The sequence below is a fragment of the Oncorhynchus gorbuscha genome, linkage group LG03, assembly GCF_021184085.1.
Source record: "Oncorhynchus gorbuscha isolate QuinsamMale2020 ecotype Even-year linkage group LG03, OgorEven_v1.0, whole genome shotgun sequence".
NCBI lineage: Eukaryota > Metazoa > Chordata > Actinopteri > Salmoniformes > Salmonidae > Oncorhynchus > Oncorhynchus gorbuscha.
The window spans coordinates 94,342,744-94,365,943 of NC_060175.1; the positions used below are offsets into that span (position 1 = coordinate 94,342,744).

Sequence of the window (23,200 nt, forward strand, 5' to 3'; positions counted from 1 at the left end):
AAATGATAATTTTTGGCAATACCTATATGTTAACAAGTCATACCCATATAACATTCACCACAAAATATTGATTTTTCAAACAAACTCTCACTGTGCTGCCAACAGTTGCTAAATATCCTCAGATCATGAGGGCTGTAGTGCACTGCCCAGCATTACATGGGAGACATGCAGTTAGAGGTGTACTCCCAAATAGTCTAAGCTGGGTTTTATATTTTCTGTGTTTGTTCATGTTGGAGGAGTATAATGTATGGAGTATAATATGGAATAGAATTGAATTGAGTGCTTTAGTAATATTACTTCTTGATCCACAAGCTAGTCCTTATTTGGATCCATTTAACTGCATGCTGTCTGTTTAATACTGACTCTCTACCTGCACAGGGAGAGCAGTGTAAGGGTCTGTGTTCTATGTAACTGTGTGGAGCGCAGCCTGCACGGACAACGGGAACTCAGACATTTTGGGCCATTTTCCTCCCGGCCCGCCCTGGAGCCCTCCGCTTCCTCACTGCCAGGGCCCGGGAACGATGACCTGTCTTCCATCGGATTCTCAGACTCCGACGCATCCTGTCTGGCAGCACTCTTTGATGACACAGGTGGGATGCTGCTGTTACTCTGTTATTATCGATGCATAGTTACTTTAATAACTCTACCTACATGTACATGTCCTCGCCAGACATCACCTGCAACAACGTTGCCTATGGGCACAAACCCACTGCCGCTGGACCAGACAGGACTAGCAAAAAGTGCACGGTTTTGTCTCGCCAGGGGTGATGGTCAGATTTGTGTTTATCGTCAAAGGAATGAGCGTTACACAGAGGCCTGTAATCTGGAGTGTGATCGATTTGGAGGTGGAGGTTCTGGCGCGGTGTGTTGCAGCATCATCGGACTGAGTTTGTTGTCATTGCAGGCAATCACAATGCTGTGCTTTACAGGGAAGACATCCTGCTCCCTCATGTGGTACCCTTCCTGCAGGCTCATCCTAACAAGACCCTCCAGCATGACAATGCCACCAGCCATACTGCTCGTTCTGTATGTGATTTCCTGCAAGGCAGGAATGTCAGTGTTCTGCCATGGCCAGCAAAGAGCCCGGATCTCAATCCCATTGAGCACGTCTGGGACCTGTTGGATCGGAGGGTGAGGACTAGGCACATTCCCCCCAGAAATGTCCGGGAGCTTGCAGGTGCCTTTGTGCAAGAACTGACAAATCTGGTGCAGTCCATGAGGAGGAGATGCACTGCAGTACCTTAATGCAGCTGGTGGCCACACCAGATACTGACTGTTTACTTTTGATTTTGACCTCCGTTTGTTCAGGGACACATTATTCCATTTCTGTTAGTCACATGCCTGTGGAACTTGTTCAGTTGTTATGTTTATACAAATATTTACATGTGTTAAGTTTGCTGAAAATCAACGCAGTTGACAGTGAGAGGACGTTTCTTTTTTTGTTGAGTTTATTACCTCATTTACCTCGACTTACCGGTGCTCTCGCACATTGACTCTGTACCCCTGTACATAGCCTTGCTATTGTTATTTTACTGCTACTCTTTAATTATTTGTTACTTTCGTTTCTTTTTTAAGGTATTTTTCTTAACTGCATTGTTGGTTAAGGGCTTGTAATTAAGCATTTCACTGTAAGGTTGTATTCGGTGCATGTGACAAACACAATTTGATTTGATTTCAAACATCTCATCACATTTTGATTTAGTTTTTTACTCGAGTTACCTTCTTGGTCAGGTCTCCTTTGAGAAAGAGGTATTTTGACCTCAATGGGACTACCTGGTAAAATAAAGGTTAAATTAAAATACCTTATACCCACCGTTGATATTATACACAATGTGCACCCTGCACAGTAAACCTATCCCAAAACCATATTGGAAAGGGTTTAATCAAAATTCTCTAGGCACTTGTTTTCCATCAAATCCCATTTCACCTCCCATTTTTTGTTGTAGTTTTAAAGCAAATTGATTGATCCGGGAGAGATATAATCCTGATCAGAAGCGAGGAACCATACAGATGAGTAGTGTCTAATCGTGTGTTGTGGTGAACAGGGGGCTGCTGGGTGCATCACTGGTGTGCTGTATGGTCAGAGGGAGTGAAGCAGGCGGAGGAGGAGCTGGAGAATGTGGACAAGGCCGTCATCTCAGGGACACAGCGGGTAGGTTAAACAAATGACACCTCTTGATAGAAATCTGTGCAAAGTCTGAAGTCACAATTTGGCGATTGTTCTTGGAATAAACATGTAGGCACCCTAGAGTGGTACAGTTGAAGAACAAAATGTATACATACAGCATCTGGAAGTAATAGTTAAGAATTCTAATTCATTTCAATTGTGGGGTTCTGAAATTCTTCCTACTGGCACAATCTCTGACCCGTAACCTTGACCCGTAACCTTGTCTTTGAACCTTCCTTCTAGCTGTGTGAATATTGCAAGCGTCTGGGTGCTACCATCCGCTGCCATGCTGAGGGCTGCTCACGGTTCTACCACTTCCCCTGCTCTGCTGCCAGCGGCTCCTTCCAGTCCATGAAGCTCCTGGCTCTCCTCTGTCCAGAGCACGTGGACAAGGCTGAGGAGATGGGTAAGGACACCTCCCAATCTAGTTGAGGTTAAAGCCCAAACTCGATTATTAGGTTATGCTCTGTAACAGTGAGGTGTGTGTCCTCTGTGCTTTGTGTAATGATTTGGTCACTTGGTTTGCTAACTATGGTTTGTCTGCCCTCCAGCGGGTGAGGAGGCGTGGTGCGCTGTCTGTGATTCTGCGGGGGAGCTGCTGAACCTGCTGTTCTGTACAGGCTGTGGGCAGCACTACCACGCCTCCTGTCTGGAGATCAGTGCCACGCCCATACAGAGATCAGGGTGGCAGTGCCCGGAGTGTAAAGTGTGCCAGACATGCAGGTGAGTGTCTCTTTGCTGCCCAATCTCACATTACACATTTTTTGGTAATATTTTTGTTTAAAAAGCTCTCAATTTTTTACTTGTAAAATACATTTTTTTGTTCACTGAATTGATGTGGGATTTGGGAGACTGTGAAGAGCTGTTCCTGAACACTATCTACCATGACCATCTACTACCACATGCTGTCAATCAGTAGGGGCAGGGGTTTCCCTAATCATGTGACATTACCAGGGGGAAAAAGTATTGGCAGTTGTTAAAGTCTATTGGGTCTTAGAAACGAGGCATGTAGCTGTCATTGAATAGGTAGACTCTGGAGGGTAAAATTTGGGTTCTCACATTTTCCAGGCAACCAGGGGAAGACTCCATGATGTTAGTATGTGATGCCTGTGATAAGGGCTACCACACCTTCTGTCTCCAGCCAGCCATGACCTCTCTTCCCTCCGACACATGGAAGTGCAGAGTAAGACCATGTCTCACCTCCACTGACGATTGTCTCCTCTGTTAGGAAAGAAGGATAACGGTGCACTATAAAGGACTATAAGTCCTTTCCCATATGTTGACCATGTCTTACTGTAAATGGTTCATGTTATTGCTTTGTTTTTGTTTTTTTAGAGGTTTTCATTGGAAACATTTGAATGACAATTACTTCTGTAAATTAAAATAAGGGTATGCAGAAATATAATCTTTTTCCAGTACGTGATCAATTCTGAAAATGTAGCAGTTTGTGTTTCCTGTGTGAATTACTAATTTAATTTCCCCCATGTATTCCTCATATCAGAGGTGTCGGGTGTGTGTGGACTGTGGTGCTCATGGTCTGACGCTGCCCGGCTCAACCCACTGGTTTGACAACTATGCCGTGTGTGAGGGCTGCCAACGTACCCGCAGCTCTATGTGTGGTGTCTGCAGCAAAGCCTCGGAACCACCCGTCATGCTGCTGCGCTGCATCAACTGCCTCAGGTACGTCTCCTGCCCCCAGGTACGTCTCCTGCCCCCAGGTCTCCTGCCCCCAGGTACGTCTCCTGCCCCCAGGTACGTCTCCGGCCTCAGAATGATTCAATTGGCAAGTTAATAAACCTTTTTCATCAAGTTGTCACACTGTATTTGACAGTGACCCGGCCTATAGAGCAACAACAGACGTCGATAACTACCACTATTTATGTAGCATTTGGCCCACTCTAATTCATCCATTCTTGACCAATCCTCTGTCATCTCCCTAGGTGGGTTCACAGTGAATGCTCCTCTATATCAGAGCCACCTGAGGAAAAGTGTATCTGTTCGCTCTGCCGAGACAGAGAGCCTCTGGCAGACCCTGTCACAGAGACAGACATGGTGGAAATGCAGATTACAGAGAAAGACCGGTCTGAGGTGACGATAGGACAGACTGACACATTGGCTGAGATGACACTCCAGACAGAAGCAGCGGGTGAAGTTACGATAGAAGGACAGACTGACACATTGGCTGAGATGAAACTCCAGACAGAAGCAGCGGGTGAGGTGACGATAGAAGGACAGACTGACACATTGGCTGAGATGACACTCCAGACAGAAGCAGCGGGTGAAGTTACGATAGAAGGACAGACGGACACATTGGCTGAGATGACACTCCAGACAGAAGCAGCGGGTGAGGCGACGATAGAAGGACAGACAGACACATTGGCTGAGACGACACTCCAGACAGAAGCAGCGGGTGGGGTGACGATAGAAGGACAGACTGACACATTGGCTGAGATGACACTCCAGACAGAAGCAGCGGGTGAGGTGACGATAGAAGGACAGACGGACGTGTCCAAGATGACCGGGGTACAGACGAAGACCAAGTCGGACGAGGAGGTGCCCATGGAGCTGGGTACGTTGACTGGACTGCTTTCTGTTGTCCTTGATAAAAGGGTCTACAGATGTTGATAAAATGGTCTACAGATGTTGATAAAAGGGTCTACAGATGTTGATAAAAGGGTCTACAGATGTTGATAAAAGGGTCTACAGATGTTGATAAAAGGGTCTACAGATGTTGATAAAAGGGTCTACAGATGTTGATAAAAGGGTCTGCAGATGTTGATAAAAGGGTCTGCAGATGTTGATAAAAGGGTCTACAGATGTTGATAAAAGGGTCTACAGATGTTGATCGGGTAGAGTTGACTGCTCCATCTCTGATAGAGCAAAATGATTAACTCTACCCTCGTTTATCTTATCTAAGCCAACCTGACTCAAAGTAATTTCTGGGATGCACTAAAGAATGGTATAGAATCTGAGTGTGTGGTGTTAGTGGTGTGATGAAGCTGATTTAGTCTTTTCAACAGGGACGGGGGCTGAAGTGGTAGAAACGACAGGGGTAGAGGAGGGGCCTCAGCTGGGAACGGAGGAAGTCCCTGCAGAACAGCCCATGGGCCAGGCTGAGGTTCTAGAACAATGTGAAACAACAGAACAACAGGAGGCTTCTAGTTTACCTGTGGATGAGAGGCCAGAGAAGGCTCCTAGTCCGCCACCCCAACCCCAGGCCAGCCATGTCCTTGAGTCTCCGGAGTCACCAGAACAGCAACCGCCACAGTGGCCAGAGCCAGCAGCAGTAGTAGAGCTGGGCCCTGTGCACAGAAAGGAGAAGAATGGGGAGAACCAGGAAGTCAAACCCTCAACACAGCAGCAGACCAAACTGGAGGAGAAGAGAAGCAGTGAGGGCATGTCTACCACCTCGCCAGTGTCACCAGCCCCTCCCATCTCCACGCAAGAGGTGGAGCATGTTTCCGTGGACACAGATGAGGTGGGGCTAAAGGAGGAAGCCGCAAGGAACCCAAAGCAGGAGCGCTCAGGGTCTCCTCCTGCTCCATGTGCCGACACACAGGAGGCTGTTCCTACTGTGGACATGGAGGTCAGGGCTACTCACTCCGAGGAAGAGGAGGAGTTTGGAGAACAGGAGGAGCAGGGGAAGGATGCAGACAGAGAGGGTCATCATAGTCATCACAGAAGGGTCAAGATCAAGCAGGAACCCCAGGAGCAGAGGAAGCCTGATCAGCTCCTCCTGGATGAGATGTCCAATCAGAGCCATCCGAGTCACGGGGACGAGAGCAGTTCTGGCTTCCTGGGCTCCCCGACTGAAGGGGAGGCAGAGCCCGATGCACAGCTCTCCATGGAGCTCAGCCTCATACCCACCGAACGCTCGCGTTCCGACTCTCTGCTCACTGAGACAGACGATTCGCTGCCCTTTGACCCCCTCAAACCAGACGGGGAGAAGAAGAGGAGAGGCTCGCCGGGACGCTCCAGGGTCAAACAGGTAAGGTCCAGTAACAGGTCATAGACAGTTAGACTTTGGAATGAGTGTTAACTGCCATGGAGCAGAAGGCCATTTCACAGTGATAATGCGCTTCCAAAACTGTCTCTGCAAACACTTCTGTGTAGGGTGATAGCTAGATTCAGTATGTGAGGTATTGGCATGGTTGGTGTTGGTCTTTTCAGGGGCGGGGCAGCAGCAGTTTCCCGGGGAAGCGGCGGCCTCGTGGTGGTGGTGGTGGTGGTGGCGGCGGGCGGTGGAAGGGGCCGGGGAGGTAGGAACCGCCTCAAAGCCATGGCCTCCTGCATCGACGCGTTCCTGGTGAGTTGAACTGACCGACGATACATAAACATTCACACTTTCATCCATCCATCATCCATCCATCCACTCACTCATTGGATTGTGTCATCAAATGTTGACATTTAACTTTACAGTATATACAACCCACAGCAGCAATTTATCACAGAGATCTTGAATGTTTGGAGCTTGATCTCTGTCTAAATTTCATTTGACACAAACCACTTGATTGGAACTTGACTTTATCAGAATGTAATACATTCTATGTATAATACTTTCCCAGTGGTGGAAAAAGTACCCAATTGTCATACTTAAGTAAATGTAAAGATACCTTTTATACAAAAGGACTCAAATAAAAGTGTAAGTCACCCAGTAAAATACTATTTGAGTAAAAGTATTTGGTTTTAAATATACTTAAGTATCAAAAGTAAAAGTATAAATAATTTCACATCTCTTATATTAAGCAAATCAGACGGCACGATTTTTCAGTTTTTTTTAACTGATAGCCAGGGGCAGACCGCAACACTCAGACATAATTTACAAACAGCCAGGGGCAGACCGCAACACTCAGACATAATTTACAAACAGCCAGGGGCAGACCGCAACACTCAGACATAATTTACAAACAGCCAGGGGCAGACCGCAACACTCAGACATAATTTACAAACAGCCAGGGGCAGACCGCAACACTCAGACATAATTTACAAACAGCCAGGGGCAGACCGCAACACTCAGACATAATTTACAAACAGCCAGGGGCAGACCGCAACACTCAGACATAATTTACAAACAGCCAGGGGCAGACCGCAACACTCAGACATAATTTACAAACAGCCAGGGGCAGACCGCAACACTCAGACATAATTTACAAACAGCCAGGGGCAGACCGCAACACTCGGACATAATTTACAAACAGCCAGGGGCAGACCGCAACACTCAGACAACAAACAGCCAGGGGACCGCAACACTCGACATAATCAGACATAATTTACAAACAGCCAGGGGCAGACCGCAACACTCGGACATAATTTACAAACAGCCAGGGGCAGACCGCAACACTCGGACATAATTTACAAACAGCCAGGGGCAGACCGCAACACTCAGACATAATTTACAAACAGCCAAGGGCGCACCGCAACACTCAGACATAATTTACAAACAGCCAGGGGCAGACCGCAACACTCAGACATAATTTACAAACAAAGCATTTTGTATTTATTGAGTCTGCCAGATCGGATGCAGTAGGGATGACCAGGGATTTTCTCTTGATGAGTGCGTGAATTCTTGTCCTGCTAAGCATTCCAAATGTAACAAGTACTTTTGGGTGTCAGGGAAAATGTATGGAGTAAAAAGTACATTTATTTTCTTTAGGAATGTAGTGAAGTAAAAATTGTCAAAAATATAAATAGTAAAGTACAGATACTACTTAAAATGACTTTTTATGTATTTTTACTTAAGTACTTTACACTACTGTTCCTTTCCCCAGCTGAGCATGACAGCAGCAGACACTGGACTCAGTAAAGAGGAGGAGGAGGGGGAGGAAGATGAGGCTATGCAGAACACAGTGGTGCTTTTCTCAAACACTGATAAATTTGTCCTGCTTCAGGTAATGGCTTCATGCTTTTCCGTTTGACATTTTCCGGTTACCCTGTGGCATTTACCATGTCAGATAGTCTTAGACACTTGAGAACCTTTGCTGTAACTCAAGCTGACAGGGTTTTTTCTTCTCTCTCTTTCTCTCTCCAACAGGACATGTGTGTGGTGTGTGGCAGTTTTGGGAAAGGTGTGGAGGGGCAGCTTCTGGCGTGTGCTCAGTGTGCCCAGTGTTACCATCCATACTGTGTGAACAGCAAAGTAAGCATTCAACCTCTTTATTTTTTAGAACTTGTTATTTAAGCAGACGCATTCACCACGGATAGTCTCCCTAATAATAAAACATGTCATTGTTATAGCACCTTTTGCATTCCTATAGATGCTTTACAGTAGGCCACTATAAGAAATCAAAATCAAGGGTTCAAGTGTTGCAACAACACATCTGGCTTCCTGATGACATTTTCAGGAATGAAACATGTAAATCTCTTTTTGATTTCCCCACGCTATGCCCCTCTTGTCTCCCTCCTACAGATGACTAAGATGATGCTGCGTAAGGGCTGGCGTTGTCTGGAATGTATCGTGTGTGAGGTGTGTGGCAAAGCCTCAGACCCGGCCCGCCTGCTGCTCTGTGACGACTGTGACGTCAGTTACCACACCTACTGCCTGGACCCGCCCCTACACACTGTTCCCAAGGGCGGGTGGAAGTGCAAATGGTACAACTCTTTCATTCATTTAACCTTTATTCATGCAGGTTATTCTCATTGAAAAATAATATCTATTTTACAAGAGACACCTGTTTGAGATGGCAGCCAACTCTCACCATCCATGACACTCCCTGTTCAGTCATTTTGGATCTGAAAAGGTTCAGATGAAAATGAACTGAAATGGGGAGTCTGCATGATATGCATAAAAGTCCTGCTGCTAAGCTTGAAAGTTCAGTCCTCTGTCTCACTCTGTCCATAACATCCTCTGCCTCACTCTGTCCATAACATCCTCTGCCTCACTCTGTCCATAACATCCTCTGCCTCACTCTGTCCATAACATCCTCTGCCTCACTCTGTCCATAACATCCTCTGCCTCACTCTGTCTATAACATCCTCTGCCTCACTCTGTCCATAACATCCTCTGCCTCACTCTGTCCATAACATCCTCTGCCTCACTCTGTCCATAACATCCTCTGCCTCACTCTGTCCACTCTGTCCATAACATCCTCTGCCTCACTCTGTCCATAACATCCTCTGCCTCACTCTGTCCATAACATCCTCTGCCTCACTCTGTCCATAACATCCTCTGCCTCACTCTGTCTATAACATCCTCTGCCTCACTCTGTCCATAACATCCTCTGCCTCACTCTGTCCATAACATCCTCTGCCTCACTCTGTCCATAACATCCTCTGCCTCACTCTGTCCATAACATCCTCTGCCTCACTCTGTCTATAACATCCTCTGCCTCACTCTGTCCATAACATCCTCTTCCTCACTCTGTCCATAACATCCTCTGCCTCACTCTGTCCATAACATCCTCTGCCTCACTCTGTCCATAACATCCTCTGCCTCACTCTGTCCATAACATCCTCTTCCTCACTCTGTCCATAACATCCTCTGCCTCACTCTGTCCATAACATCCTCTGCCTCACTCTGTCCATAACATCCTCTTCCTCACTCTGTCCATAACATCCTCTGCCTCACTCTGTCCATAACATCCTCTTCCATCTCTGGATTTCACCTGAATTTTGACTTGGTCTGATAGGTGTTGAACTTTAACCTGACGGCTCATTGGCCTATTTGCTATTGTCAATCGAATGTACTTGTACACACCTTTTTTAAAAGGTTGTTTTATGATTTATTGATTCATTAATTGGTTGTTCCCTGTTTAGGTGTGTGTCCTGTATGCAGTGTGGTGCCAGCAGCCCAGGGTTCCACTGTGAGTGGCAGAACAACTACACCCACTGTGGCCCCTGTGCCAGCCTGGTCACCTGCCCTGTCTGCAGGGAGAACTTCATGGAGGAGGAGCTGCTGCTGCAGTGCCAACACTGTGACCGGTGGGTACCACTCATTACAACTACACAAACATACATACAGTAGATATCTGAAAGATTGTTTCCAGTCTCGTACTTCTCATCTTTGGGTTGCGGCTGTTTACACAGAGCCCTGTGAATTCTCTCTGAACACTGCTTCAGGGAATACTTATCTCGCTGCATGTAGTGCTGAAAGGTGCTGCCCCCTATGGACTCACACTGGTCCCTTCTAGTGCTGGTGGCTTGTCAACCAGTACAGAGGGAAGATTAGGGTTCTGCCTGAACACTAGTTGGTATGGGCTGACACATTTTTAGCCTGACACATTTTTGCTGGTATCTTAACTCTCTTGGTAGAATGGACAATTCTCCCATCTCCAAATGTGAAAGCTCTGTTGCTTGGTGTGTCCTTCATATGTTGTACTTCTTTCATATTTAGTTTACTGACATGGCTATCAAGGGATTTTGCACCACACACTGTCCGTGTACATGCAGTTTCAATCACAGCAGATCCTAAGGTTTCAACTATAAAGATCTCAGTATCAGAAGCAGATTGGTTTGGAAACAGTGTAATGTAACTGCTCTATCTCTGTGTTTACATTTTATAATATATAATAATAATAATATATGCCATTTAGTGGACGCTTTTATCTTACAGTCATTGTGCATACATTTGTTGGTCCCGGGAATTTTTACAAGCGCCATGCTCTAGAACAGTTTTCCTTTTTAATTTGTTCATTTTTATGAGAACAGTCTTTTAACCCAATGATAAGTGCATTGACAAATGGCACATTTTTATCTCCTTCCATACAGGTCCTGTGGATATTTGCCCAGAAATTGCGCCCTCTTCTGGTTGTCTTGAGAACGTAACTTGTTGGTGCCTTTTCTCTGCTGCTCAGTGAAACTCACTTGCATTCCATCTGTTATTGGCCTGACAGATGTATTTTCACCAAAAAATGTTTATATTGCCGACAAAAGTCAGCACAGTACAAGCAGTCAAAGCCAACGGTTTCTCCCTACCATACAGACAGGCTGTATCTAGCAACTTGAAAGATAACACTGCATCCAGGAGAACCATGTCGTACTTGTGCACCCTATTGTACCTCTGTCTGAAATCAATGATGTAGTCCGTTACTGCAACCCGGAATACCTCTAGTGTCATGGGCCGGCTCAAAGCCTGTGGCAACAATGAGTGGACGCGAACAACAAGTATAGGCCAATCAAAAGGTTCTTTATTATAAACCAAAACTATTCACTTTAAACAAAGAAAAAGGAATGAGGTGTGAAAGTATCATAATGTGAATTGTATGTAAAGTGCAGGGATACATGAATCTGTGTGTGTGATTGACTGAGTGAAAACTGCAAAACTACAAAGGAACGAACAAAACAGGATCATACCTGGAGGAGCAGAGAGAGTGATTAGTGAAGCCGTTTAAATACCCTGAGCCCAGGTGACTCCAATCACTAATGACCCTCTGTCTGCAGGAGGAACCACCCCTGCACTGCAGAGGGGCCGTGACACTAGTAACACTGTCAAAGTTTGAATATGGCTCGTAGGCACAGTCTTTCTCTTCTTCTTTAAGAAATACAGAATCAAATTTACCATACCGTCATCCTTGTTTAAATCCTTCAGGGATATTTCCAGTGCTGTATCTCTCACTCTTCCCTCCAGCGATAATACCACCGCTAGTGCTTGCTTTTTCTCGTCCAGATTAGTAACCCGTGTTCAGATTCCAAGTCCAACTTTCATAGGACCTCTTCTCGTCAAGGTGAGGGGGCCCATTGTAGTTAGCCATCCTCTGCTACCAATGTTAACTTCAAATGATACAACGACTAGGTTCCAGTTTAACAACGTTTACTTCACCGTATTTCCACAGTACATAGTCACCTTCACATTCCAGCCAGGTCCATCTCCAGTGAGACTACGGAGCAGGCGTACTAATAACAGAGTGATAGCACCGTAATAACAGAAATTTGGGATACTTAAAACATGAACTTACCACATGGTTCTTGAAGTTTCAAACCATGTTAATGTTTTATCAGAATAAGAGCTCTATCCTGCATTGTTTCTCTTCATGCAGGTGGGTGCACGCTGTGTGTGAGAGTCTGTACACTGAGGACGAGGTGGAGCAGGCCTCTGATGAGGGCTTTGCTTGCACATCCTGCACTCCCTATGTCCCCAAACCCATAGGCAAGTCTATCAACTTAAAACATATGAGTAGAAAAGGGGAACATTCAGTGACTTGTGGATTTCTCACATTGCTTCTCTGTCTGCAGTAACGGTGGATTCAACCTACATGACAGCCATGAAGATAAAAGAAACAGGTATGTTTTCGTCTCCTCAGTTTGTAATTCAGCTAACGTAAACTCACTCACTTTTGTACATCACCTTGGTCCGTACAATGACCTTATTTTTAGCGCCCAGAAAACGTAATGTCAATAGCATTGTAAAGCACAATTTCTCCCCTTTCCAACTAAATCCATGCCGAGACCTCCGCTGCACGTTTCTGCATGATTCAACAAGGCAATGAGCTCCGTTGGGTCTTTTTTTAAATTGCAGGTGGGGAAGCGAAACTAATGCGTGGTGGAGAGATGTCGTGTGGGGAAACTGCTTTTTTTCACTCCATCTATCCTACTTATCACCTTTTTAAAATGTAAATAAAACACTATAGAGAGTTTATATAATGTGTAATTACATACCTATTTGAAGGTTTGTGTCAAATTTGAATTGGGTTTTTAGGGCGGTGTCAAAGTGATCTTCAGAAGTAAACAGCGGCTTTTGAGAGTCATGATCACTTGCAGTGATGACGCAAAAAATGACTAGGTATCCCCCCTGTCACGTAGAGTAAGCCAGAAGGCTAAACAGGAAAACCTAACCTCTATGAAAATCAAAAGTTCTTCTGTGCAAGTGCGTTTATTTACAAAGTGATTCCGGAACAAAAACGACAGTACTGCCATCAAACGTATACCTTATGGGACCTTATGGGACAGCTAAACACAATACTGCCCCATCCACAGCTCAATCCAAAATGCCTCTCCATGAACTGAAAGAGAGGCTCCTTTTGTAGGGCTAGCCCCTCAGAACAACACTAATTAATTAAGCAATTACCTATACAATTTAACTAAACATACTAAAGTATATACATTGCAACATGTTTATGAAACAATATCACAACCTAACATTTACAAAATGACATCACTACTGACAGTGTCTTTCAATATTCCCATTTACATTGTAGTGCCTGTCCCAAATGGCTCATTAAAGTCAGCCCAATTCCCTTAGCTCGGGTCCTTATCCAGGATACCCGGAAGCTACAGAGATGGAGAGGAACAGAACAAACAAACATGCTCATCCAAAACATGGATAAGTATAATAAATATTGCTTATATTAAACATGAACACTGACATAAGTGTGAAATGTATGTACTTAGACAGAGAAGTTAACTTGTGTGTCGACCCACATTGTTAACTCATCTGATAACAGAGCAGGGAGGAGTGATGAATGTGTGCGTGCGTTAAAGTACCAAATGCTGCCCGCGGCCAGTGACTAACTTCTACCTCACACCCCCTTACCCCCGTCACTGTCCATGTCTTGTTTTTAAAGGATGAGAGAAGTGCTATACACCCGGTGGAGAGATTGTAAGACAGAAATAGTTGCTTTATGCGTGCTGTACGTTACGGCATGACACGTCGAGATGTAACGGAGGGTCCTTTTTTTCAACTTTTCTCCAATACTATAGAGCCGTTACCATGTTGATCATCGCTTGAATAGAACCCTAGTTCACACCCCCGATTTTGAAGTCAACACAGTCGCTACAGTCCCATTAGTTTTCTTTGCGGTCTCGTTTGAATGTCGCGGTTGCGCACATTTGTACGGAATGGGGTGAATTTACGTTAATCTTACTTGCAATGACAACTTGGTATAGCATATTCACTGTTTGTATAATTTCATATCAGTCCATCTCCAAACACTTCCTCCTCCCCGTCTAGAGCCTCAGTTCTACCGGTTGGAGGGGGTGTGGCTGACCGAGACGGGCATGTCCCTACTGCGCAGGATTTCCATGTCTCCCCTACACAAGAGACGGCAGCGGCGCTCTCGCCTGGGCATGCTGTGTGGTGATGGAGGACCCGACAGCATGGAGCTAAAGGACGGGGACGGAGACGAAGGAAAAGGTGGGTGTTGCCATTTCTTTCTCTTTCCATGATTTAACTGTCCATGTGACGGGGGTTGTAAAGGAGAAGGATTGCCGGTTGCCCTTTGATACTGATCTATGGTCAGATTTGTGTTTTTCCCCTAATGGATAAGACTGGGGTTTGGTAAGCTAGCTGATCCCAGAACTGACCAACTTCTACCCACTGTGTCTACTTGCTTTAACAGGTCTGCTTGGATACAGTACATCAGGCATGTATTTGACTACCCACCCTGCCTTACCCTCTGAATTGACCTTTAATCCCGATCTGTTGTTCAAGGCTGTGGGGAGCCCATGGAGTGTGAGCCAGGAGTTCCTGGTGTAAAACAGGAGCCTTCAGGGAGCCCATACAGGGAGCTGGGAGCAGAGGGAGGTGCTGAGGGTATGGAGGAAGGCCTCAAAGGAGTAGAGGAGACGGACGAGGGAAAGAAGAGGAAGAGGAAACCCTACAGACCAGGTCAGAACTCTTATTAAACATCTTGTGTAAAATAGTATTTGTTTTCTTTGACTTGCTTGATTTGAGTTTGCCTGGTGCAATGAAACTAATGAAACGTCCTGAAAGTGCAGGTCTGGCACTCCACGTATTTGAAAGGAAACAGCTACTATTAGAGCCCAGGTCTGTCCAACAGACCCCTGGCGGCAGGGTAGCCTAGTGGTAGCCTAGTGGTTAGAGCGTTGGACTAGTAACCGTAAGGCTGCAAGTTCAAACCCCCGAGCTGACAAGGTACAAATCTGTCATTCTGCCCCTGAACAGGCAGTTAACCCACTGTTCCTAGGCCGTCATTGAAAATAAGAATTTGTTCTTAACTGACTTGCCTGGTTAAATAAAGGTAAAGTAAAGTGAAAATAAAATAAAAAGTAGTGAGAGGATATAATTTGTCACATTCAAGCCAACTGCAATTCAACGTTTTGAAATGTACTTTAAAAAAAACATTTTTATCTCCTGCAGGGATCGGTGGCTTCATGGTGCGTCAGAGAAAGTGTCACACACGGATGAAGAAGGGTCTGTTCCCCCATCTGTCTCATCTGGCTGGAGACGGAACTGTTACGACAGCCAGACCGACAAGAGAGAAGCCTGCCCTAGAGGAAGGCAAGTTACAGTTACAGAAGCCATCTCAGTCAGAACATTTCAGTGTTTGACCACTATCTATTAGAAGTCAAATTCTAATTTCTTCAAGGAATATGATAAACCTTTGACGACCACAACGGAAATAAGTGTTTTCATTCATGTGTTTTAATGTGTCATCCTCCGGGATTTAAATGTTTATCGTGTTGATGTATGATTTTATTTGTAATTAATGTTCCCTCTAAGCTGAGCGCGGTAGCCCTGAGACTGCCACGCAGAAATATCAGCCCACAGAGAGAAGCATGAGATTCAACTTCACTCAACTTTCTAGAGCTGTCGTCACCAACCGGTCAATTCCAGCCGACTGGTCGATCTCCAAGGCATTCCTAGTTGATCTCCAAGGCATTCCTAGTTGATCTCCAAGGCATTCCTAGTTGATCTCCAAGGCATTCCTAGTTGATCTCCAAGGCATTCCTAGTTGATCTCCAAGGCATTCCTAGTTGATCTCCAAGGCATTCCTAGTTGATCTCCAAATATTTCTGTTAAAAAGCAACGATAAAGCCATGTTGTTTTTTTGTTTTATTCGTCTGTCTGGCAGTAGGTGCACCTGATTCAGCTGTCCTGCGCACCGGGTCAGCCAACTGTTGCCTTTTTCAACCATTTCATGTGTCTGAAGGTACAAACTCTGCCTTCCTGGTGGGCGCAGATATCAAATCAGGTGCACTATAGGCCTAACGCTGGCCAATCAGATGTCTCAGATGACCGTGTCTTCAGTAACTTAGCAGGCATTAAGAAAAAGCTAACGCAAAGTTGATACTTGTGAGATTTCTAAACGTTTAAAACAAGACTAAAGAGACTGTCAACGAATACAGTAAAGAGCTGCTGTTTCCACACAGCGCTACAACAAGCACTGCAGCAGTAATGAATGAGTAGGAAAGTGTATCTTTAGGCTAGCGTTGATGTTATTATTACAGGCTTGGGTCTTTTGTAATATCGAGGAATAATATTTATCTGTTCATAGGAGTAACAACATGAATTTGTGCAAGAGGCAGAAATAATGTGGTGCGACTCGAGTTTGGCCATCAGCTGGAAGACCGTCCTTTTTGGTCAGTGTGAGTGGAGGAAAGGGAGACTGGAGGGATGTTGACAGGTGGACCCTCAGTCTGCTGCTCTCTCCCTCCACTGAGACTGACCCTCAGTCTGCTGCTCTCTCCCTCTGCTGAGACTGACCCTCAGTCTGCTGCTCTCTCCCTCTGCTGAGACTGACCCTCAGTCTGCTGCTCTCTCCCTCTGCTGAGACTGACCCTCAGTCTGCTGCTCTCTCCCTCTGCTGAGACTGACCCTCAGTCTGCTGCTCTCTCCCTCCGCTGAGACTGACCCTCAGTCTGCTGCTCTCTCCCTCCGCTGAGACTGACCCTCAGTCTGCTGCTTTCTCCCTCTGCTGAGACTGACCCTCAGTCTGCTGCTCTCTCCCTCCGCTGAGACTGACCCTCAGTCTGCTGCTTTCTCCCTCTGCTGAGACTGACCCTCAGACTGCTGCTCTCTCCCTCCGCTGAGACTGATCCTCAGTCTGCTGCTCTCTCCCTCTGCTGAGACTGACCCTCAGTCTGCTGCTCTCTCCCTCCGCTGAGACTGACCCTCAGTCTGCTGCTCTCTCCCTCCGCTGAGACTGACCCTCAGTCTGCTGCTCTCTTCCTCCGCTGAGACTGACCCTCAGTCTGCTGCTCTCTCCCTCCGCTGAGACTGACCCTCAGTCTGCTGCTCTCTCCCTCCGCTGAGACTGAACATCAGATACAGGCGCCATCAGCCCAGTAAAATAAAAAGCTAATTATTTAAATGTATACTCACTCAGCTATGCCTCACCAGTAATAAAACAACGGATCTATTACCGGCGTGATCATATAGCCTACATTAAATGTAGAAATATAATTTATAAAACATTCCTGAAAAGCAATGTATTGGCAGGGTAATTCAAGCAAAGCCAATATATCATGATAATGTATTGGGCCTATAGCTTACTGCACAAACCTAATTGCTACAGTACTGTTTTTAATTGGTTAATGTTGCATAGGCTTACATTTTGTGATCTTGACTCAAAAAATGTTGGTGACCACTGTTCTAGAGTTTTCCCTTTTTCACTATCAACGTTTCTCTTTACTGAGGCAATTGTGACACGCAATATTAGCCACTTTCAATACAACATACCGAAATACAACAAACTATGCAAGTAGGATTCTATCTCATTGACCCGCACTACTTAGCCCGTACTCTAAACAGACCCGTGTGGGATAAACAATCAGAGCTGCAGTTGACCTATATGCAAATAGTCCATTGCCATATATGGATTTGTGCCATTTATTTTGAACTGGACTGTGTTTACAGCATGAGCGGTTGTGAGTAGATGTCTTGTTTTGAAGCGATACTGCATGTAGCCACGTGTGCACATTTTATTCATATCCTTTGCTATTTAGTTAGTTATTAGCCCAGTTATAGATCATTTGTAGGCAGCAATAGGAGTGATTTGTTTCCTACAAGAGCACAAAACGTGTACATCTTTGAAAAGCAAGTCAGGTAAAGATACATTTTTTTGGTCTTCAAGGGGCAGTGTTGTATTTTGAATAAGTAGCCAATACGCAGAGGGTAGCATAATTGGTCTGATTCTCTGTGATATTCATTTATTTTGTCAAGTGGTTTCTTGAATCAAACCACACATTTTCAGTCACCTCCCATTTTAAATTTTAATTTACCTTTATTTAACCAGGCAAGTCAGTTCAGAACAAATTCTTATTTTCAATGACGGCCTATGAACAGTGGGTTAACTGCCTTGTTCAGGGGCAGAACGTCAGATTTTTACCTTGTCAGCTCGGAGATTCGATCTTGCAACCTTTCGGTTACAGGTCCGACGCTCTAACTGCTAGGCTACCTGCCGCTTCGTCTTTGTCTGAAGGACAAGTGGATTAACAGGTTAATGTCAAGCCCTGCATGTTTGTTTTTTTTGGCTGCTGCTGTAGACTGAATGATAGAACAGCTATTTCCATGTTAAAATGTGATGGGATGCATTTTCTCCATGTTGTTGATGGTAGGCTGCTCTGGTAGTCCCACATTATGATCAAATAGCCACAGTAGCCTACTTGGCCACTGTTAAAACTGTAACTTAAAGCAGGTACAGCCTTAACATTCACAGTAAACGCGCACTTGAAAGTTGCACATCATTTTCACAATGTTCAAATTTCTGCTCAGCAAACCAGAAATTTGCTCAGTCCCAAAACAAATTGTACGAAACATTGTTTGTTAACCCAAAATAAAATTGAATAAAATTCAGTTCAAAATTGGCATTCTGAACATCTGAAATGACACCGGGTTGTGTTCGTTGACAGGGCCTCACCCAGACACACCTACAGATGGCGCCCCGGAGACTAAGCCAGCCGAGGGAGAAGGGGAGCAGGCCAAGAAACGACGAGGCAGGAAGAAGAGCAAACTGGAGGACATGTTCCCAGCTTACCTGCAGGTACCTTCTCGCTCACCACTTCTCACCATGGGCTATTCTAAGTCATTCATATGGCAACCTAAAGGACCAGTTTCCCCGATACAAATTTAGCCTAATGGACTACAAAGCGTGCTCAATTGAGATTCTCGATTGATTTTGTTTCTTAGTCCAAGGCTAGACTTAATCTGTGTCTGGGAAACCAGCCCATAGTGTCTAGTGACCATTCAACTCCATATAGGCTAACATCATCATTCTCTCTCTGTCTATGTGTGTAGGAGGCATTCTTTGGCAGACAACTGATGGACCTGAGTAAAAAGGCTCTCCTGGTTACCCCAGGACAGAGGCATCATGGGGCCATGGGTCTCCTACGTCCTCCACTGCCTCATGCACAGGGGGCCAGACCCACCGCTCCTGACACAGTGGAGGTCCGGGAGCGAGCGATGGGGGCTGGGATACACCTGAAGCAGGAGGGGGGTGAGGGATCACAGGCTCAGGTCGAGGGATCAGTGTTGTCTTCAGCTGTCAAAGATCAGGGCTCAACGGATCCTCAAGTCTCCGAAAAGGAGAAAAATGAAGGTAAGATATCATAGATGCTAAAATGTTGCCAATTGTAATAAAATTGACACTTCAAAACGTTCTTTTCTACTAACTTACAGGAATTGTGTTTTGACATGCTATCAATTTGGTCTTGGTGAATGTTTTTGCCCACTGTCCTACACTCTTATTTTTTCTCTCTCCCAGGACTTCCTGGGGGCATGGAGAGTCAGGACTCTGAGCAGTTCTTCAGGAAGGTCCTGGGGTCATCAGAGGGAGTGTCTCTAGGAGGGTCCCTACAGAGCAGCATGAGGCCCATCCTAGAGGGAGGAAAGGGGGATATGAACTGCAGCAGTCTGCCACAGAGGAGCCTTCTCACAGGTAGTGAGTGGTACAGACCTGAAGCGCTGCTAGGGGGAATCAATACCCTTTCACACTATCATACCTAGAGAGCGCACTTTTAGAGGAAGTAGAAATGAGTGTGATGTTGAACTTAGACATCTGACTTAGAGAAAGGACTAGACAAGGGGAACAGTGTGATGCTATATGGAGCAATAGTTTGTTGTTGTAAAGGTCCCTTTATGTTCAGGAACCGCTCATGGCCATTCAAAGGTCATGGTAAAACAGGACATGTCTTTCATACAAGCTGATCTCTTTCAGTATCCCTGCCCTCTGCTGGTATGATGGACTCCTTCCCTGGACTTTCTCAGTCTCCCTTCTTTGACATGCGGGAAAGGGGTGGCTTGTTCAGTCCAGATGGCGGAGAGGAGAGCCCGTGGGCCAACCCCTCCACCCCAGCCACCCCCTCCACCCCTCCTACCCCGACCGAGGCAGATGGAGACGGGCTGTCCTATAACCAGCGCAGCCTCCAGCGCTGGGAGAAGGACGAGGAGCTAGGAGAGATGTCCACCATCTCCCCTGTACTCTACGCAAACACAAACTTCCCCACTCTCAGACGGGACTACCCAGGTGAGTTAAGAGTAAAAATAAAAGACTATAAAAACGTGGAATATTCTAATCTTAATGAGATGGTGCTTCCAGAGTTCTTTTATCTGTGAAAATGAACCAAATATCAAATGTTTTCACTTCAATTGACTGGTATAGAAATAATGTAAGTTGTGATCCTCTCTGACAGACTGGTCCAGTCGCTGTAAACAGATCATGAAGATCTGGAGGAAGATTTCAGCTGCTGACAAGGTTCCTTTCCTGCAAAAGGCCAAAGACAATCGAGCGGCTCAGCGGATCAACAAGGCACAGAAGGTGAGTTTAGGCCAGAGCATTGATTCATAGGGCCAGCTTCGTTGACCCAGACCAACAACACTCCTAAACTAAGTCCACTTGAAGTCTTAATCTTCAGGAAACCAGCCCAAAGCATAAGGTTGTCACTGTATGCAACCTCATTGCTTCTCTCCAACTGTCTCTTCTCATTCCACAGCAGGCAGAGAGCCAGGTGTGTCGGCCTATCAAGACCGAGGCGGGTGGTGGTGTTCGTGTCAAAGGTGAACGTCCCAACCTGCACCTCCAGATCCCCCCGCCCTCAGGTTCTGTCTCCACCTCCTCCCAACCCAGCTCGGCTGAGAGCCCCTTCCCTTTCCACCCTGACTCGGGATCCTCTTCCACCTTCTTCCCCGACGGTCCTGTCAAGACCCCGGGCTCGGCATCGGCAGATATGCGGACAGATCCCTTTGCCAAGCTGCCTCCACAGTCACCCCACCTCTCCACCCCATACTCCTCCCACCAGGCCGCCTCCAGCCCCATGCAGGGCCAGGCCTCTTCCTCAGGTTACCCCCACCCCGGGCCACAGGCCCCTCAGGGACACCCGGCTAGCCTTGGCCCCTTCGACATGCAGCCAGGGAATCCCCGGCGGGCTCAGCAGGTCGACCCCTTCTTCAGGCCGCAGCAACAGCAGATTCAGGGTCACCTGTCCCAGTCACAGCAGGGCTCTCAGGAGCACTTAGGCCCCCCAGAAAGCCCTCGGTCCAGGGGTGGAGGGCCCGGGGACTCTCCTCTCTTCTCCCCGCCCCACACCACCCACTATGGAGACCCGTTCCGAGGCCAGCAGCAGGGGATGGGGCGTCCAGAATACGGTTCCTCCCCCTCCCAGGTATCCTCGCCTTCTGGGATGGGACATGGGCAGTACAGGGCTGATATGAGCGGGGGACCCTCTCCCCGCTCCTCCTCCACGGGACGTCAGGACCTGAGTAACACGGGCTCCCCTGCAGGGATGCTGGACTCTGGGGATGGCTTGTTCAAGGCTCCCATGACACCACGGATGCACCAAGGAGAGAGTGGGGTGGTACTCCATCCCGGAGCCTCACCCAACCACCCCTCTGAGGGCTACCGCCAGTCCACTTCCACCCCGTTCCAGGACCCCTATGCCCAGCCTCCTCTCACCCCAAGGCCCCAGTCTGGGGACAGCTGCTCCCCCCTCCCCCAGCAGAGGCACCCCCAGACTCAGCAGGAGTCCTGCCCCAGGGTCCCCTCCAGCCCCCAGTCCCAGGGCAGCTCCCTCTCCCCCCTCACTCCTGGAGCCCCCTCCAACGACGCATTCTCTGTCCAGTCCCCAGCTTCCACCTCCCGCTTCCAGTCCCCTGACCCCTACTCCCGCCCCCTCACGCCCTCAGTCCAGGGACCCCTTCGCTGCTCTGCACAAGCCCCCCCGGCCCACCTCTGCTGCTCCTGAGGGCACCCCCAGCTTCAGAGGCTCACCTCACCCCAACCAGCCTCCCTCACTCCCCCCGTCGTCCACCCCTGTGGGGAACCCCCTCTCTGGGAAACCCTCTGGGCCGCATGGGTTCAGCCGGGGCCCCAACATAGCCTATCAAATGGCCCAGCAGCAACAACAACAACAACTCCTCCAACAACATCAACAGCAACAACTCCAACCAACAACAACAACAACTCCAACAACAACAGACTCAGACTATAGGTGCCGACTTCCACTCCAGGATGCCCCTCCAGCAGAACCCCACAGCCCCCGGCCCCCCGGAGGCACCTCACCCCCTGGGGGCTATGCCCGGTGCCCAGGAGATGCCCGACATGTCAGCAGTTCAGGATCCTTCACTACTGGGCCTCAGCCCCTCTGAGTTGGAGAAGCACAGACAGGTACATGTTCTATTTGATGAGGATCTTTTATTCCACCACAGGGCTTCTGAATCCTTCAACATCTACAGGTAAATATTTGACATTTTTTTTGTCCTGATGACCTCTGGCCTGTATTTCTTATTTTCATCTGATAGCGACAGAAACTGAGGGAGTTTTTGATCCGGCAGCAGATGCAGCGAAACTCAATCCGGCAGGAGAAAGAGGCTGCAGCAACCAGCAGTGCTGCCACCGGTTGGCCTGGAGGAGACATGGCAGCATATCAGCAAGACAAAGCCCAACGTGCTCCACCACCCTACCCACAGGTACACTGTTATGTCAACCAACGTCTGAAATCAACTTGGGTTGTGTTCAAAAATGTTTTGAAACTGGGAGGCAGTACCTGTCCAATAACAACGCTTTTTTTGTCCTTTCTATTGCAAAACGTTTTGCTACAGTTAGCCTTACTGAACCCTTCTCAGCGGGTTCTTAGTATTTTGTTTTAAATGCTCCTGAAGGGATTGATAGTTTTGAATTAATAGTAGGTCCTTGTTGTTTGTTCCTATAGGACCGTGCCGTTACTGCTGCTGGTTCCCAGGCATCATTGGCAGGGAAGATGCCCCATGCTGTGGGTCCCATGGATGTTGGCTGTCCGCCACCCCCAGGGACCCCTGCCATGATGGACCCCAACCAGCTCAGGTATGGCCCCCCCCTTCTCTTTACATCTATTTGTTTTTAGCAAAGATAACTTTTGTGCACAATACTTTCTCATTAGCTCGCTGTA

General features: G+C 47.0%; 1 protein-coding gene across 1 annotated transcript in view; it reads left to right on the top strand.

Annotated features, from left to right (window-relative positions):
* LOC124032266 (histone-lysine N-methyltransferase 2D-like) overlaps positions 1–23,200 on the top strand; it is a 46,984-nt gene that overhangs the window by 3,348 nt on the left and 20,436 nt on the right. The window contains 29 exon segments of the mRNA XM_046344529.1: positions 379–590; positions 2,046–2,152; positions 2,411–2,573; positions 2,719–2,890; positions 3,236–3,350; positions 3,669–3,847; positions 4,108–4,736; positions 5,188–6,155; positions 6,338–6,385; positions 6,387–6,473; positions 7,936–8,055; positions 8,199–8,303; positions 8,574–8,755; positions 9,920–10,084; positions 12,139–12,248; positions 12,335–12,382; positions 14,049–14,231; positions 14,529–14,705; positions 15,198–15,338; positions 18,692–18,822; positions 19,077–19,377; positions 19,543–19,719; positions 19,996–20,304; positions 20,471–20,595; positions 20,771–21,942; positions 21,944–22,219; positions 22,221–22,440; positions 22,575–22,742; positions 22,985–23,115. Coding sequence (XP_046200485.1) covers positions 379–590; positions 2,046–2,152; positions 2,411–2,573; positions 2,719–2,890; positions 3,236–3,350; positions 3,669–3,847; positions 4,108–4,736; positions 5,188–6,155; positions 6,338–6,385; positions 6,387–6,473; positions 7,936–8,055; positions 8,199–8,303; positions 8,574–8,755; positions 9,920–10,084; positions 12,139–12,248; positions 12,335–12,382; positions 14,049–14,231; positions 14,529–14,705; positions 15,198–15,338; positions 18,692–18,822; positions 19,077–19,377; positions 19,543–19,719; positions 19,996–20,304; positions 20,471–20,595; positions 20,771–21,942; positions 21,944–22,219; positions 22,221–22,440; positions 22,575–22,742; positions 22,985–23,115 — 6,921 coding nt within the window.